The 18,734-nt window shown below is 42.5% G+C and overlaps 1 protein-coding gene across 8 annotated transcripts in view; it reads right to left on the reverse strand.

The window, feature by feature from the left end:
- Positions 1 to 18,734, reverse strand: part of LOC109898197 (neural cell adhesion molecule L1-like protein) — a 98,502-nt gene that overhangs the window by 15,796 nt on the left and 63,972 nt on the right. For 2 of the 8 annotated variants that reach the window (XM_031791408.1, XM_031791443.1), the window contains exons 2-24: positions 15,360 to 15,563; positions 13,362 to 13,379; positions 12,742 to 12,850; positions 12,267 to 12,457; positions 11,591 to 11,713; positions 11,262 to 11,432; positions 10,911 to 10,949; positions 9,301 to 9,412; positions 8,988 to 9,169; positions 8,538 to 8,669; positions 8,297 to 8,437; positions 7,241 to 7,352; positions 6,691 to 6,857; positions 6,341 to 6,506; positions 6,106 to 6,230; positions 4,820 to 4,921; positions 4,287 to 4,484; positions 4,013 to 4,083; positions 2,791 to 3,013; positions 2,499 to 2,534; positions 1,984 to 2,099; positions 1,530 to 1,734; positions 1,260 to 1,382 (exon numbers count right to left, since the gene is read on the reverse strand). In XM_031791408.1, the coding sequence (XP_031647268.1) occupies positions 1,260 to 1,382; positions 1,530 to 1,734; positions 1,984 to 2,099; positions 2,499 to 2,534; positions 2,791 to 3,013; positions 4,013 to 4,083; positions 4,287 to 4,484; positions 4,820 to 4,921; positions 6,106 to 6,230; positions 6,341 to 6,506; positions 6,691 to 6,857; positions 7,241 to 7,352; positions 8,297 to 8,437; positions 8,538 to 8,669; positions 8,988 to 9,169; positions 9,301 to 9,412; positions 10,911 to 10,949; positions 11,262 to 11,432; positions 11,591 to 11,713; positions 12,267 to 12,457; positions 12,742 to 12,850; positions 13,362 to 13,379; positions 15,360 to 15,468 (2,971 nt within the window). In that variant the 5' untranslated portion in view covers positions 15,469 to 15,563. The other 6 variants (XM_031791475.1, XM_031791511.1, XM_020493063.2 and 3 more) reach the window with 6 other exon arrangements.

The following is an 18,734-nucleotide window of genomic DNA, read 5'->3' on the forward strand; positions in this document are numbered from 1 at the left end:
CATTTGACTACTTTAGCAATGTCGTCGTATTTCCAGGCACTATAGTGTAATTTAGACTAAACAGTCGTTAGCCTCCATCCAGAATGACTGGGCTTATCACGACTTTAGGACACCACTATTCACAACAATGGCATGACATGACCGAGTGATGGAGGTGCAACCTATGAACAACATCTGATTTGCATTGGTAGTTGGTTCTTCCTTCCCTTAGAGATGGAACTGGCCATCAATCTAACAGTGTAGGTCCTGTGAAACCTGTGAAATATTAAGTTAACAAATAACCTCGAAGAAGCTGGGCTCAGCCCTGGAACAGCTTTGCAGCAGCCTTTCAATTCCTCTGCTGCTTCCTCTGGTGCATTATCTTTACCATTAACATCACTTCCTTCAAAACCCCTCACTTCAAAAGAGTCCATCAGCTTTATCATGATTGCACAATGAAAACGTCCCTTCTTCTGAAATACAACATGACACTTTTGACCCTCTTGTGCAGCGGAAAAATCAAAAACCATTAGGGAGAGTTACTTTGCAAAGCTGTCTTTGAAATGTTGTAATCAGCCTCATCATCGTTATTGTTTCAGGCCAGGGAGGGACACACACATGCACATTATTGTTGTCCTATGACTGTTTAATCTGGGTCGTTGGTTGTGACGAAGTCCCCGGTGAACAGGATGGGGTCAGTAACCAAGACCTTAAAAGGCTGTGACACGCTGGCCTTGGTCAGCGCTGCTGGTGCCGGATCACAACACACCATACAGGCCACAACCTGACCAGATACTGACCCCTCTCTCACCAAGGGGGTCATTCTACATTCATACTATCAATGAGTCACACTGGATATCCACTTCCATGCTTTCTGATGCCATCCAATAATGCCATCCAATAACAGACGTTTAACATTTAGCTGTATTCAACCCTCATTCTTTTCTCCTTGAGGGTATTTTTCATCTGAGTATTTGTTCTCCATTTGATCATATTCTCATGCAACAACTTGTGAGATTTAAACCTGTGGATCTTCACTATCAAAGCTCTGCATGTATTTTCTCACATTTCTATATTAAGACAAACATTTCACACCAGCTGTAGGAGCTAAACTAGAGACTATCATTAACAAGCATTAAAAAATGCACTGCAGCACCACTCATAAGCACAGCAATATATCATAGTGGTAAGATCAAGGAGTTGCTAGACATATTGAATGAAGGGAGCCTGGTGCATGTCAGACTGCAGGTTAACAGGGAAGTGGAAAGATTTGTACATACTCAGCTGATACTCTAGCAGGTATCCTGTAAGGACTCCGTTGGCTTCCAGAGGAGGTGCCCAGGTGAGAGTGACAGTGTGCTTCTGAACATCTGTGACCCTGAAAACTGGGGTTTTCTCTGGAACTGGGAAACAAACAAATATACAAGTAGTAAAAAAGTGTTAACACAATAACACAATAAGCTTGTGTCCAGATAGTTTATTTTCTTCTTCAGTTGCACAGTAGCGAATTAATATGTTCCATGGCACGCTCCTCTCCCCTCCTGTCTTACCTCCCTCTGGGGTTTTGAAGTTGACGGCGTGGCTACCTGGCCCATTGCCTCGCCTGTTGAAGGTCATGATGATGAGGCTGTACTCAGAGAAGGGCGTGAGCCCTGGTACCATGGCATGGTTCCGGTCCCCCGGGAATGTCAGAGTGTGTTTGTCCCCGTGAGTCTTCTTTGAGTCCAGCAGACTACGCAGCCGCCACCAGCTTATCTGACACCGCCATGACAGAAGGACACACAGTGTTATGAATCTAACAGATCGTATGTGAGAAAAGGACAATACATCCTGAATGGGGAAGCCTATAGTCTGGGTTATAGTATTTTGCGCCTGTGTAAGGTAACAGTGCGCTGCCAGCGTTAGGGAGACAAAGTGGGGTGAGAGGTCCAGGAGATCCAGCGAGGTCAGAGTCTCTCCCTTTAAACTGTGTCTGAAAGTTTCAGGGCTGTTTTAAAGAATTACCCTGTAGCCTCCCAGATGTCCATGCAGCTTGTCCTTGTGAACACGCATCCAGCTGACCTTGACCAGCGAGTTGTTCATCACCTCCACCGCTACATCATCAGGAGCCGCAGAGGGGACTGCAGGGCCAAATACACTCAAGTCACAGTCCATTCAGCCCGTATGTCACACTAAGTACTGTAAAGATCAACCCAACATGTGTAATATAAGCTCAGCTTTATGGTGAATGATCCACCAGATCATAATATATGTTTAGTATTGGCTGGGTTGAGTATTTAGATGCTTCAAATATATGCTTCTGTAAAATATGAATCTATAGATCAGTGACTGCATCTAAATAATGTGATATACCACTTTCACAAGGTAGGAACTAGTGTGGGGTTCACTGCTATTGCCTAAGCGATGATACCAGACAGTATGTATGACAACAAAGTATTACGAAACCTCTAAAGGAAGACAAAACATTCTTAACAAGGTCGAGGTGCTTTTTAAAAATCTACAACATTGTATTTGACCACCTGAGGTAACTTCCTGAGGGCAAGTCCAAAAGAAAGCTAGAGATGAAGATGGAAATATGAATAAATACAAACCAGCATGGATTGAAGTGGTTTATGACTTCTAGAAGAGAGTTTTAGCTCAATAAAGCTACTACATGCATATCACACATTTCATCAGCTACTTCGGCCTTTTCAGAGAAAATAGTCTATATTTTAAAGACTATAGCCTACCATACACACAGCTGAATGGTACATACAATAGTATAATTATTGTGAAATACACATAGAAACTCTCTGTGTTTAAGTCACTCACAGTCTTCTCCAGAGTAGCCCGTCACCACTTTGGGTTCAGGTCCCCATCCGTGGTGGTTCCTTGCCTGTATCCTGATCTCATATGGCACAAACGTGGGAGTGTCCTTCACTACAAACGAGTGTCTCTTCACCACATGCTCCTGCCAGTCCTCCTCCACATGCTGTCTCTTATAACTCACCTTATATTCAAGGCCTGGCCCATTGTGTTCAATGGGGGACAATGGCTGCAAGAGTGGGGAAGGTAAGAATAACAGTAACACACAGATTATTACCATTCTATAGGAACTTGAACAATTAAGCAAGGATTTCTTTATATGTCTTTCTTCATCTAGGCTATTGCAGGATTATAATGACAAGCCCATACACTTGGATCCTAATGAGGCTTTGATAATATAAAATCAGTAAAACAATTAGACATTTGGCTGGGTGCTGGGTCCAGGCAGCTCTGAGCCACACCTCTGATATAAAGAGCAGGCTTCACAGATTGTAGAGAGATCTAGTGCTTTCCTCACAATTGCCTGACCATGATGGGAAATAGAATAAGACACTATTATCCACAAAAGCAAATCATTAACAATGAGAGAGCTCATCAATTCAGAAGCTACATTACTCTGCAGGAGCAGGAAGATAATAAGTGGGGGTGAGATTCATCTTTTTACAATAAAGCTGAATTTATTACTGTACATGTAAGAAATCTTCTCTCCTCTCTTTTCACTTTCTAATAAAAGCATCACAATGAGCAGCTTTGATAGCAATCCAATTCACCATCAAAATAGCTCTTTTAAAGTTATAAATCAACAATATGAAATATCAACAGCATGGATATTTGATTCCTGAGGGATTCTTATTTATAATTGCATGTACACTCTTAGAAAAAAGGGTTCCAAAGGGGTTCTTCAGCTGTCCCTATAAGTATAGGAGAACCCTGTGTGGTTCTAGGTAACTCTTTTGGGTTCCATGTAGTGTGTCTAACATGGAACTCAAAAGGGTTCTACTTGGAACAAAAAATGGTTCTTCAAAGGGTTCTTCTATAGGAACAGCTGAAGAACCCTTTTAGGTTCTAGATAGCACCTTTTTTTCTAAGAGTGTACACTGTTCTATCTTATTTTCTCTTTGAATTAAGAGAGTTTTGTAACTCCTGTGAAATATTTTAGTATTCAGAGAGGTGCATACGTATTCAGGGACGGTACAGTATATTGAAGGAACCACATTCCGTTTCTTACCTCCCAGTTGATATCCATTTCATGTGGCAAATGACCTTCAATTTTGATATTTTCAGGGTTCTTGTCAGGGGCTGGTGAGAGAGAAGAAATATGGATTTTGGCAGAAATCTCCTGTGAAATGTGCACATAAGAGACCTTGGTATCAACAAGAGTGGAATCAATTATCTCAGATGATGAGTGTTTTAAAGTTCAACAAGCAGTGCAGGCAGCTCTGGTGGCCTGTACGGTGATATGAAGGAGGAGGACAAGGCAACATGAGTGGAGGAATTCCTACCTGCGGGAGGGGTCTTGTATCTCTCTGTGGGCTCACTGGGGCGCCCTCTGCCCACTGTGTTGACTCCAGACACTCGGAAGCGATAGTTGACATGTCCGTAAAGTTTGAGGACTGCCGAGCCGTGATTTCCAGGAACTCTCTGAAGCTCTCTCCAGGTCCCCGGCTCCCACTGGCTCTCCTCATACTCAATAATGAACTCTGTTGACAGGGTGAGACACACAGGCCAGTCCCCAATCTGTCCAAGCCCTTTGCCAAAGGGGCTGTTTACTTAACAGCCAGCAATGCAGCAAACTATTCAGACCCTGCACTGAGCAGGATACTTGCTCCAAAAGATTAAACTACTCATTTGTATTGGGATGTTGACATGAGACTAACACAATAATAAAGTACTAATTCAAATTGTCTTAGTAAATATGTGCCATGTTATTGTCAGTGTATACTGTATACTACAGGCCTGATGCTCCAACATGCATGCAGAGCTGCGTATTGTGTTTGCTGTGTTTGAAGAGCCAGGTGGATGACCAGACTATTACCAGTGGTTGAGCTGTTGTGGTCCTCCCCAGGGATCCATTTGAGCTTCACACTTCTGCCCTTGTGTTCAGATAGCACCAAGTTCTCAGGTGCATGTGGGATGTCTGGAAAACACCACCACCACAACAACATTGCTTTGATAACACACAAAGACAGGGAATCCTCTGGAGTGGAAAAGGACTGAGGAAAAACATTTGAAGCAGAAACTGACTAATTGAGAAGAAAGAAAGTGAAAACTATGATGCAGTAACGTAGTCATAGACATCTAATGCCTGCGTTTCAAACTCATAAGACACACCCTCGTCCACTTATCCTCGCCTTATGCCCTTGGGGGAATCCCCCTCACCATCCTGTACGTCAGTCCAAACGATTAGCCAAACAAGGGAAGTTTGCAACGTAAGCCCCTCAGCCCTCGTTTTTGATCGAGTTTGCAAGTGTTCTATTATGTTCACTTCGAGGCCTGAAACACCCCATAATTCAATTCGCGATGATTGTACATCCACTAAGAAAAGTCAGCCCAAACTTAAAACCACAACGTCAATATGGACAAGTTAACACACAAGTGTAAGTAAAAAGCAATGTAAAAAGGTTAGAAATTGTGCTACTAATGCACATGACGGCACAAACCCGTCTCGTAAAAGTAATTATGTTTTTGTTTGGTTAACTTTTGGAAATTGTATAAATATATTTTTTTCCTTCTTCATAAGTTCCAGCTAGGCAGGCAAATGTTAGTATGCTAATTATTTTGGTAGCTATAATACGGTAGATGTATATTAATAATTATATAGTTAATATAAGTAGACATAATTAATTGTAGCGCATGTATAGCACCCACAAGCTACCGGTGGCTGAAAACACACACATCGCGGGATGAACGAGTGATGAATTTCTGGACAAGGGCGGTCCATTCTAAAAATCATTCCTTCCTCCCTCGCCCCTTGTCCTGCAAGTGTACAGTATACTCGTCAGACGTCATGATACATCATCAGAAGTGTCTACTCAATTTGAGGGCTGAGGGGATAGAGTGTGTCTTTTAAGTGTTTGGAATGCAGCCATTGTTTTTTGAAAAGGAATCAAACAATGTAAATGCATTTTACTGTAAATGCAGAGCCATGGTCTGAATCTGAAGACATGTGTAATCATGTTCTGCTCTGAGTACTCTGCCATGGCACGCTTGGCTTCATCATACGGTATGGATCCATACTGTGACATGCATTTCTATTGTGCTGGGTGTCGTAGAGCCTTTAGGTCTGAGCAGGCTTTGATGTATTTGACATAATTTGCTCACCCAGCACCATGAGTAGTGCAGAGGCAGTGTCCTGATCCATTGGAGTACTGGCCACACACTTGTACATGCCCTGGTCTCTGTGGCTGACGTTGACAATCTGCAGTATACCATCCTCTATGAAATATCTATCGGCAGAGAAAAAGAGAGACAACCTATTGATCTGTGCCATCTAAAAAGCAAGTGAACTTTCCTGCTCGGCTTATATATGTAACACCGCAAGAAAGGCTTATCTTACCCAGAATTCTCTGTGTGGTTTAGTGCTATCTCCATATCGTCTTTTTCCCACACAATCTCAAAGTCGCCACTGAATGAGTTGTCGTACATCGCCAGGCAGGAGAGCTGGGCTGTGGTTCCTATTAGGACCTGCAAGTCTTCCGGGGCCTGGAATATCTTTGTGGGATCTTGGATAGTTCAAACACACAACTGTATATTTAAAGGGTTATGTTTAGGGCCCAATGTTTTCTGACTACGTGACTGAAGCAGGGAAAACTAGGTAAGACAGTTTTCAGGTCACATAGTTAGAAAAAACACATGGTCCTAGACTAGGGTGTTTTAAAAAATGCTTTATTTTATTGAGTTGTATACCTTTAACATCCAGTAAGGCAGTGATAGCAGACGTCCCTTCAGTATTCTTGGTGTAACATGTGTATTGGCCCATGTCCTCTTTTTCCACATTATAGATCTCCAATGATCCATTCTGGTGAACTGTAAACCTTGGTCCCTCCAAAGATCCTGTGGAGTCCTCCTTGTTCCTGTAAAACATTCAAAGCAATCAATTATAGTCTCCACTTTAGATTTAATGAAATTACAGAAGAATGTTTTTGAGCACATCCCAAGATAAAAAATGTTTCATTCAAGTTTTTGTGTATGTGTAAGATGCTTTCTTTCTGTATATTTCCTCAATAAACAGTGGAGCACCAACCGATAAACAGATTCTGTACACAGGTGTTTCATAACTATCTCTTGACATGTTGATATCTACTGCTCTCTACTGGCCTCTGAGAGGACTGGTTGGAGCTGGACTAGCCTGGTAATTGCCTGGGTGCCAATGATGACATCACATGACAGCAATAGCAGAATGAGCTGTGTAAAGCCCATGCTGATCTGGTACCAGGGTTAGGGAGAGTCTACTCACCAGGTAACTGCAGAGGGTGGAGAACTGAACACCTTGCAGTGCATCACTATAACCTTCCCCTCCACCGCTGAATACTCCAGACCTTCCTCTGTCAGGATCATAGGAGGCAGATCTGTGGGGAGAGACATCCCAGTGAGTGATTCAGGGTTTGGGATATGAATGAGATATGAAGGGATTTAAGTGTGGTCCTCCACTTGAACAGACTACTTCTTCCAGTATTTGGCTATAAAGAGTTAATACTAAAGTCAATTAAAATTTGAGAGCCAAAATGTTAAGGTGAAAATGTTGTCAGCCTTCTTTGTTAATTAGCATTTATTTTAAAAGAATGGCTGGACTGTCAATGAAAATAGAAAAAATGAAAACATAGAATAATGAGCACTAAATTTTAAATAAATGCGTCTTAACATTTCTAGCCAAAACATCCTGTGTCTGTCTCACTCCCTGGAAGCTGTGATTTTGCACCCAGAAACAGACCAGTGACAAACTCCAGACATTTCTGAAAAGCCAAAAAGAGCAATAATTTCTTATCGGCTCTTATAAAAGCAGCACATGTTAGTGTTATGGTATTGAATTCTGAATTGACTGGAGAAATGGGTTAGCATATAAATGCCTGGGAGCATGCGGAGTGAATCACAGGGGATGTGGGTGGGTAATCCTTATGGAGGACCGTGGTGCTCAGACAGCCATTCCTTCACCATGGCCCAGGGGCTGCAGGGTAGAGACCGTGCCAGAGCTGTCTCTCAAACCAGACACAACACCACTCACAGACCATCTTCCACTGCCTAACGCCAATGTCTGGCAATTACAGAGAAACAGATGCTGCCCGTTCTATTGCCAAGCAACCAGTTGGATTCTTTACTGCACTTTCCTTGCCATACAATTTCATGCTTAATAATGGGTAACTATAAATAGATGGGCGCATCTGGTTAAACAGAGTGATTAAGACTGAGATTTAGCAACTATTTATTTGTAACCAATAAAACATAAAGCCTCAGATGAAAGTAAAGGCTATTTTCAGAGGTGGAGATTAAAACCAGTGAAGCCCCATAAACTTACTCATGATCATGATATTGGCATTGGCTAGCAGGGTTCCATGTCTGTTGGAGGCCTCACATTGGTAGACGGCACTGTCAGTCGAGTTGGCTTTGTGCAAGACAATTTTGTCATCAAACTCTTTTCTGTTAGATGCTGGGACCTCTGCAATAAACAATGAAATCCATTAACTGTGCACCAATAGGAAGTCCTGGTGAAGTCCTCAACAAGATGCATGTCTTGTTGAGGTACACTGAGAACATACCCTCAATAGGCTTTCCATTCACCATCCATTGGATGGTGGGCTGAGGAGTGCCCGTGGCGGAGCAATTGATGAGCACATCTGAGCCAATCATACTAAGCTGGCTCTCAGGCTCAGACACCCACTGAGGAGGCTCTGGAAAGACCAACATCAAAGACAGACATAAAACATCTGCAACCAGGGAGGGAACCAGGCCACAGTTTACACATCTCAATAAATGCCTCATTTTGTTTTACATGGAAATCACAAAATACTTGATTGTGTTATCTTACCACCCAGAGAGAGTTCTGAAATTGTGACTTTTTGATGCCCTCTTGAAAAGCAGTTTGTTCAATGTACCATAGATGGCACTATTTCTCATGAAAATGTGTTACTATTATGAGGTATCTTCCTACAGTAAAACCTAAATGCAGTTTAAGCTATACAGTATATTTTTCAGATACACACACATACCTTCCACTGATACGTCAAAGTAGTGGACGGCCATTCCGTGGATGTTCGTAGCCTTACACATGTACTTCCCCTTGTCATCTTCATCAACCTGGTCAATGCTCAGGAGTTTCCCATGGTTCTCTATTGTTACTCTGTCAGGCAGCCTGTGGTCTATCCTCAACCACTCAATCATGGGAGTTGGACTGAATGAAAGAAGTGGGGCAATGAAATGTTGTATGAGCAGGTTGTTGTAATTGCTTTACATTCAGTGGCATGTACAGCAGATGTCATGTTGAAGCAGTCCTTGGTAAAATACAGAGGTAGGTTTACTTACAAGCCCTCTGCAATGCATTCCAGTAGTAGCTCATCACCTTTCACCAGCTGTGTCTCCGACTTGACACCAGAGGGCATCAGAAGACTTGGTTTTCTCTCCATGATTGAATTGGCTTTGAGATTGGAACAGAAACAATCAGTGTTTTATGCTTAGTTAGTGAAACTGGTAAATACTAAAGTGATTTTCGAAGAAGGCAATGAATGGGTCGCTTGAACTGCTAACCTACAACGCAGTCTTTGGATCCTCAAATAACATTCTGGTATGGAAAAATGGGTGTTGTAGACAGATATACAGTGAGGGAAAAAAGTATTTGATCCCCTGCTGATTTTGTACGTTTGCCCACTGACAAAGAAATGATCAGTCTATAATTTTAATGGTAGGTTTATTTGAACAGTGAGAGACAGAATAACAACAAATCCAGAAAAATGCCAATTTTAATGAGGGAAATAAGTATTTGACAGCTCTGCAAAACATGACTTAGTACTAGAAAAACCCTTGTTGGCAATCAGAGGTCAGATGTTTCTTGTAGTTGGCCACCAGGTTTGCACACATCTCAGGAGGGATTTTGTCCCACTCCTCTTTGCAGATCTTCTCCAAGTCATTAAGGTTTCGAGGCAGACGTTTGGCAACGCGAACCTTCAGCTCCCTCCTGAGATTTTCTATGGGATTAAGGTCTGGAGACCGGCTAGCTTCATCTTGAGCCACTCCTTTGTTGCCTTGGCTGTGTGTTTTGGGTCATTGTCATGCTGGAATACCCATTTTCAATGCCCTGGCTGAGGGAAGGAGGTTCTCACCCAAGATTTGACGATACATGGCCCCGTCCATCGTCCCTTTGATGCGGTGAAATTGTCCTGTCCCCTTAGCAGAAAAACACCCCCAAAGCAGAATGTTTCCACCTCTGTGTTTGACGGTGGATATGGTGTTCTTAGGGTCATAGGCAGCATTCCTCCTCCTCCAAACACGGCGAGTTGAGTTGATGCCAAAGAGCTCCATTTTGGTCTCATCTGACCACAACATTTTCACCCAGTTGTCCTCTGTATCATTCAGATGTTCATTGGCAAACTTCAGACGGGCATGTATATGTGCTTTCTTGAGCAGGGGGACCTTGTGGGCGCTGCAGGATTTCAGTCCTGCATGGCGTATTGTGTTACCAATTGTTTTCTTGGTGACTATGGTCCCAGCTGCCTTAAGATCATTGACAAGATCCTCCCGTGTAGTTCTGGGCTGATTCCTCACCGTTCTCATGATCATTGCAACTCCCCGAGGTGAGATCTTGCATGGTGTCCCAGGCCGAGGGAGATTGACAGTTCTTTTGTGTTTCTTCCATTTGCGAATAATCGCACCAACTGTTGTCACCTTCTCACCAAGCTGCTTGGCGATGGTCTTGTAGCCCATTTCAGCCTTGTCCCGGACATCCTTGGAGAGCTCATGGTGGAGAGTTTGGAATCTGATTGATTGATTGCTTCTGTGGACAGGTGTCTTTTATACAGGTAACAAGCTGAGATTAGGAGCACTCCCTTTAAGAGTGTGCTCCTAATCTCAGCTCGTTACCTGTATAAAAGACACCTGGGAGCCAGAAATCTTTCTGATTGAGAGGGAATGTAACTTACCATGACCTGGACCGCTACTTGAGTCATTGTTTGAATTTTCTGAAATGAAGGTGGGTAGTAACATGTGAAAATGTACAAAGCATCCATAGAACAAAAGGACACACAATGCTGTGGTTTAAATAAATTAAAACATCAGTGGCATCAAGAGCATGGCAAATACAACTTTGGAGATGCTGTTGGATATTGGGAATGTTCTTAATCATATACATGATCATAATGACAAATGCATTGGATCAGAGCTTGAGACCATTATGGTGATCAAAACAAAGCCTTTTCCTAACCATAACAAGCTCCTTGCTGTAGCTGAGATCATAAATAAACTTAATCACAGTATTTTAGATTGATACCTACTGCTCTTGACTATGACAGACATGGCATTCTTCTGTACGATGGTGCGTATCTTGGGAAAGGCAGCGAAGCAGCAGTAGTCTCTGTGGCTGTCCTTCTCCAGAGCATTAGAGAAGAACAGGTCGCCGTTCAGACCAATGGACACCCTGTCATCCTGCTCTATGTGCTGAAGGCCTGAGAAGGTGAAAACCACATTTGAGTACGTTTTTTTTTTTAGCTATTGTGCATCAATAAAACTGCAGGTGTCAACACAAAGGATTTGACATGACCCAGACAGGCCTCTCTCCAGGGCGTGTCAGGGTGTCAGGTCTGGGAAGCCATTAGTCACTTACCGATGGTCATCCAATAGATCTGTAAAGGAGGGATTCCTTTAGGAGGGTTACACTCCAGAATGACAGGCTGACCCTCCTCCACCTCAATGGGATCAATCTTCTCCTTAGGAAACTTCGGTACATCTAACCCCCAAAAATAAACAAAAGTTTACAATGATTTGTCAGTCATTTAGTGTAGTTGCCTTTCTCTCCAGCAGGTGGCAGTCCTATGACACTAGTGTTTTGTGTTGGTTGTGTGTGAAGGTACTTGTGTTGAGCCAGTGAATTGGATTTTACAGCATCTTCTTTATATATTAGCTCGCAGGAAAAAAAATAGACGTCATTACTACTGTTGTGCTGCATGTCAGCCACCCTGAATGGTTGAAGCATGGACACATTTAGTCACAGTTCCCCTCTGTCTGGGTTTCTTTGAAGATGTATGTACTATGCTTTGGAACTAAATGAAAAATGTACTGTATCAAGTGAAATGATGGAGATGCTAGATCAGTCTCCCTTCTGCCACACAGTCCATATGGGTAGATGCAACTGGGTGTGGAATGTTTTGGAGGTTCAATGACTTTCTGCCATGGCCAATACAACAAACAGCTCACAATGGAGTGACACATTGGCTTCCAGGACCTGAATCACTTTGAAATAATTGTAATGGAGCACCACAGAGCTTAGGGATGCTACTCACGGGGCACAACAAACTCAACCTCCTCTGTTATGGCTGTCCCTAGTTTATTCGAGGCATAACAGCGGTAAGTTCCCTGGTACTCTGTGAGGTTCCCAGTGTTGGGGATCACAAACGTCCCTGAGTTTTTCTCCTTGATCAGCCTTGGGTCCTGGTAAGGGTCAAACTCTTCCCCATTTTTCGTCCACCAGAATCTACAAAATCAACAGTTCAATCAGCCACTGATAACATTCAAAATAAACCTTGAAAATGTCAAATGTGTTTCAGCCAAATGTACACAGTGTGTTCAGTGTCCAATGTTGGCACTCACAGTATGTGCAAGACTTCACACCATGAAATCAAACAGCCAAAAACAAGTTGACATGCCAAATCGATGGCCGGTGGTAGGCTGTCTGTTGGGCTGCTAACGAGCTCTCCTGGGTAGTCCCTCTCCCATCTGCTGGGTATGGAATGGTAGAGTAGGATACTCATTACTCACTCTGGCTTGGGGTTCCCTTTGGCTTCACACGTCATGGGGAAGCTCTCATCGAAGGGGAAGGCGATCAGAGAGCTGGGGGACGCCTCTGTGATGGTGGGCAGCTGCTCAACTGGACAACAGACAACAGGGACAACACCTTAATGAAGAAAACTCCATATACCTACTGCAGGTTTATTATAGCATCATCTCTCACTCTAGTATTAGGTGTTAGGGGATGATTAGTTTCCATTATGATGATATTTTCTTTTCCAATAGTTCTATTTCACAGTGACATCCTGTTTGAACCTGTTCTGCTTTGTCCATGCTTTCTTGTTTAAGTGATATGTGTTAGAAATATACTACACAACTACAGATGTCAGCAACAGTAAAACTAGCATCAAGAGGTCAGGCCAGTAGGACCAGTGGTGCAGGTTAAAACTACATGCCACTAAGTGGGTGAGAGTTCAAGACAATCCAATTCTAAGATGTTGATTGTGTGAATAAATGGAGATACAGATTGTTCACGAGATGACCACATGGTACAGCTGCTGTGTTGCTGACCACTGAGCCAAGAGATTAAGTGAGGACAGACAGGCGGTCACTAATGCTGAATGGGACAGGGCACGTCAGAGCAAACTTACTGTTTACATGACCTACAACTAGAATATCCATGGCAGCAGGAAGACAACAAACAAAATACAGACAGAAGTTTAAGCATAATCCAGTTTCGTGTTGGTTGTTGACATTTATAAATGAAACACTTCAGCCCACATTTAAGGAGATTGCAGGAAATGAATCACCTTGCATCAACATAAGTATGGGTTGCTTTTCTGAAATGTTATTTATATGCGGGCCCTTAAGAGATGATTTATGAATAATTTAGATGGAGGAAAACCTGATACTTGTTTCCAAGGAAACTGTAAGATATACAGCCCAAATACAAGAGAATGAAGAAACCTGATTTAACTTGTTATGGCTGGGGGCAGTATTGAGTAGCTTGGATGAATAAAGTGCCCAGAGTAAACTGCCTGCTACTCAGGTCCAGTTGATAATATGTGCACATTATTGGTAGATTTGGATAGAAAACACTCTGAAATTTCTAAAACTGTTTGAATGATGTCTGTGAGTATAACATAACTCATATGGCAGGCAAAAACCTGAGAAAAAATCCAAACGGGAAGTGGGAAATCTGAGGTTTGTAGTTTTTCAACTCTTTGCCTATCGAATATACAGTGTCTATGGGGTCAAATGGCACTTTCTAAGGCTTCCACTAGATGTCAACAATCTTTAGAACCTTGTTTGATGCTTCTACTGTAAAGGAGGGGGGAATGAGAGCTGAATGAGTCAGTGGTCTGGCAGAGTGGCATGAGCTGACCACGCGTGTTCACGTGGGAGTTAGCTTGAGTTCCATTGCATTTCTGAAGACAAAATAATTCTCCGTTTGGAACATTATTGAAGATTTATGATAAAAACATCCTAAAGATTGATTCTATACATCGTTTGAAATGTTTCTACGAACTGTAATATAACTTTTTTGACTTTTCTTCTGAACTAAGCGATCGTGCATTGAGCATTTGGATTACTGGAATAAACACGCAAACTAAAGGAGGTATTTGGACATAAATGATGGACTTTATCGAACAAATGAAACAATTATTGTGGAACTGGGATTCCTGGGAGCGCATTCTGATGAAGATCATCAAAGGTAAGTGAATATTTATAATGTTATTTCTGACTTCTGTTGACTCCACAACATGGAGGATATCTGTATGGCTTGATTTGTTGTCGCTGTACTCAGATTATTGCATGGTGTGCTTTGTCGGTAAAGATTTTTTGAAATCTGACACAGCGGTTGCATTAAGGAGAAGTGTATCTATAATTCCATGCATAATAGTTGTATCTTTTATCAATGTTTATTCTGAGTATTTATGTGGCTCTCTGCAAAATCACCGGATGTTTTGGAACTACTAAACATAACGCGCCAATGTAAACTCATATTCTTGTATATAAATATGAACTTTATTATCCAAAACATACATGTATTGTGTAACATGAAGTCCTATGAGTGGAATCTGATGAAGATTATCAACGGTTAGTGATTAATTATATCTCTGTTTCTGCTTTTTGTGACTCCTCTCTTTGCCCGGAAAAATAGCGGTGTTTTTCCGTGACTAGATGCAGACCTAACATAATAGTTTGGTGTGCTTTCGTCGTAAAGCCTTTTTGAAATCGGACACTGTGGTGGGATTAACAACAAGTTTATCTTTAAAATGGTGGAAAATGCTTCTATGTTTGAGGAATTTTAATTATGAGATTTCTGTTGTTTTGAATTTGGTGCCCTGCAATTTCACTGGCTGTTGTCATATCAATCCCGTTAGCAGTATTCAAGCCATAAGACGTTTTAAACAAGAAATCAAAACCCAGCCAAGGATGTGTTCCATCCATGAATATAATAGAACTGATTTTGGTACGATACAGAATTACAGAATACTCAATATTTCAAAGAATACATGAGGATGATCATTACAATACATACAGCTTTGACCATTAAATATATTGGAAAACAAAATCAATATACTGTACTTTACAAAGCTGTATGGTATCCTGCCCAGGCACTTCAATGGAAAGTGAGCGCTTACCCTCCAGTGGTATGTCTATGGCAGTGGTGGGGTGAAAGGCACAGATACTGGCGACCACACCGACCAGGAGAGCCAATCCTGGGCTCCACCTCGACAACCTCATCCTCATCACGCCACAGCAGACAGCAATCTCAGAGTTAATCTTGGGGGAAGTGACACACGCTGCTCTCTTCCAGTTCTCAATTCATCTCTATGACGTCGGACCTGCAAGTGCAACACAGACAACAGAGTGAGAGCGGCGTCCCATGAATCCAGATCCACCCACGCGTCAGGCAGACAGACAGTCAGGCTATCCCACACAAGGCAGAGAGAGAACCCCCGGTGACCGAGAGAGATGCTCAGCCAGGCACAACACAAGTTTCCAGCACAGCAGTCACTCACATCAGCAGGGACCACATTCTGGGCTTCATGCTTAAAGCGGCAATCAGCCATTTCGGTAAAAAGCTGAGGGATGGGGCTGGGGAAATGTAACCACTCTTATTAAATGAGTAACCAGAGCTATAGTTGCAATAACTGACCATCCATGATATAAAAATTATAGTTTGAACCATGTTTTGAGGTTATCTAGTGCTTGTTTACATTTACTTTGTTTACAAACATTGGAGTAAAACAAGCTTATATTTTGTGTTCTCATGGAGTGTGACCGTTGAATTTAGCTCATGAGGCATTTCTAAGTTATATTCTTCAAGAATCATTAGGCTCATACAATTAATTTAAAAGTGAAAGAATTGATGTAGCAACTGCTGATTACCCCTTTAAAATGCTACTGTGACAAAAATCTAATTATTGCATCTCTATATCACTCTGTTCCCTGGAGACACACATTGTTTTCTTGTTTATTGTCTGTTGGAGTGTGTTGGCTAGGCAGCCAGAGCGAGTAGTTTTTCATGCACCATAGAACAAGAGTTTAAATACATAAATACATGAGGCAGTGGTTATATTAATACATGCTCCACATTTCAAAGGAAAAATTATGAATTCATTCCACAACGGAGTGAATGATTTACATCATTAAGATACAACCCTGCTGCAGCATTTGTCATCAGGCTGTTCCTGTTCCTGTTCTGTGTCTGTGGGCTCCTCTCTGAATATTCAAAGAGAACACAACACAGCCATGATGATCACATATGGTTCTCAGACTTAGCAATAATCTTCTTCCAAAGAATAGCAATAGTATGTATATATACAGTACCTTTTTTAGCCCTTTTCGTGGTATCCAATTGGTTGTTACAGTCTTGTCTCGTCGCTGCAACTCCCGTACGGACTGGGGAGAGGTTAACGTCAAGAGCCATGCGTCCTCCAAAACATAACCAAGTCACCTGCCCACTTAACCCGGAAGTATCAATGTGTCAGAGGAAACACTGTACACCTGGCACCCAGCCCACCAGAGGCATCACTAGTGCACAATGACATCCATGCCAGCAAAACCCTCCCCTAACCCAATTGTACGCCGCTCCATGGGTCTCCGGGTCACAGCTGGCTACAACAGAGCCTGGACTTGAACCCAGAGTCTTTAGTGACACAGCTTGCAATGCAGTGCCTTAGACCACTGTGCCACTCGGGAGGACACTAGCAATAGTATTTTTAATCTTTTTTATATCTGATAACCAGTGGGTCTCAGGGTCAGAGGGCACGGGTCATTCTCCTCTTAACAGGCCAGCGGCTTGAATCCTAATGAGCTGTGTACAGTATGACAAGAGCACAGAATTGTGGGGATAGAGCTCTGTGCAGGAATGTTCACCTCGACTGCATTGTTGCCCACCAGCCTCTGTTCTATAATAGAATCTCTAGGGTATCTGGTCATTAGCCTGCCTCAAGTTGGCTGTGACCTACTGTAGGTCACTGGGTCATTCTAGTCAGGAATCTAGTTGGTTGAACGCAGGGTAGCAGATAGACCAGGCCACGTTGAACAATGTCACACTAGTAATACGAAAATTGGTGACAATTTTTTTTTGCCTAATTATAATGCTCATGGGAGTCCTCACAAATGTCCACTGACAAAAATTGAAATAGCTGAACACTTCTCATCAAAAGCATACAAATCCAGTAATTACAGTGTTTGTCTCTTCTCATGTAGATGGAGCTTCCAATTAATGGCAAAAAATTGATTTGTCTGGGAATTTGTGTGTTAAGCTCTTTATTTCAGCAGGATGGAGCGAAACCGGAGAGATAGCCACGCTCCCACACGCCCGGTAGTTTTAACAAACAGCTAATGTTTTACTGGTGTGTTTTCAATCATACTGTCCAAAAACACTGCTCCTCTTTTTTGTATCTTCTCTCTCAGTTACCAAATTCAATAGGGAACACAGATGTCAAATGGCAGTTCACGAGAAGTAATTGAATAATTGACCAAGGAGTGAAAGAGTAGATTTAATTCATTTCTTTAGGAGGCTCTGTTTTAAAATAGACACGAACCCTGAACTCTCTCCCCATGCTTCATGCTAATGGTATTAACTCTGTCTGGGGCCTTTGTGAGTCCATCCTGGCTAATCTGACCTAGTGGGTGACCTCCCTGATGTCACCGGCAGAGCCACAGACAACATAGTGTGCAATACACAACCCCTCTTAATCACAATACTACTGTAGGACATTGACTTTTCCTCCAACCTCAGACTCACATGGCTTTGTTATGATCCATGAGTCCGGACTGGAGAAATGCCCCAGGCTTAATAATGTTGCTCCCATTTCACTCTTTTCCCACACATTGTGATTTATGTTGCAAATTACAGATTAAAATCAAAAGATAGGACGCCGTGCTCTGCTAATTAGCAGTGCTTTGTTGGGAGGATTGGTGAGTTTAAGAGGGAGGTTTTTACAATCCCTCCAAGACAATGTGTTTCTCTTTGGGCCTTTATCAACCAACCTAACACCACTTAGATGGATTATGTTCTGTTCAAACTGTGCTTGATCACCTGCCATCTGATTTAATTAATTTTCCCACTCGTTGAGCATTTAGCCAGATCCAACTTGGCCATCTGGTTGAGGGAGGTTAATAAATCATATAGGGGCTAAACTGGTGGGAGACTGGGATGTCTATCTCTAACCCGGCATACAGTATAGGCTACAGGGGCTATATGAATCAGTTGAGTGGGGCTGGGGCGAGCCTGCTCTAGACCGCAGGCTGTTCTTAATCCTCTCCTTCAGCAGCAATAGCATGAGCCTGAGGCTGATGAAGCTGGCTAAGTTAAAAGCTGCTCACCATGAGAAGGCCAATATGAACTCTGACCTCCATTAGCCGAGGCTCAGAGGGAACAGAAGCTGTTCTGGGGTTGAAGCAGAGGGACAGGGGACACGGGCCGAATCTGGGCCATGTGAAGTCTGGAGCCATGCTTTAAACTCAGCTAAGATTGACATACTGTAGTGTGCTGCTCTGCT

This window comes from Oncorhynchus kisutch, linkage group LG1 (assembly GCF_002021735.2).
Source record: "Oncorhynchus kisutch isolate 150728-3 linkage group LG1, Okis_V2, whole genome shotgun sequence".
NCBI classification, from domain to species: Eukaryota; Metazoa; Chordata; class Actinopteri; order Salmoniformes; family Salmonidae; genus Oncorhynchus; species Oncorhynchus kisutch.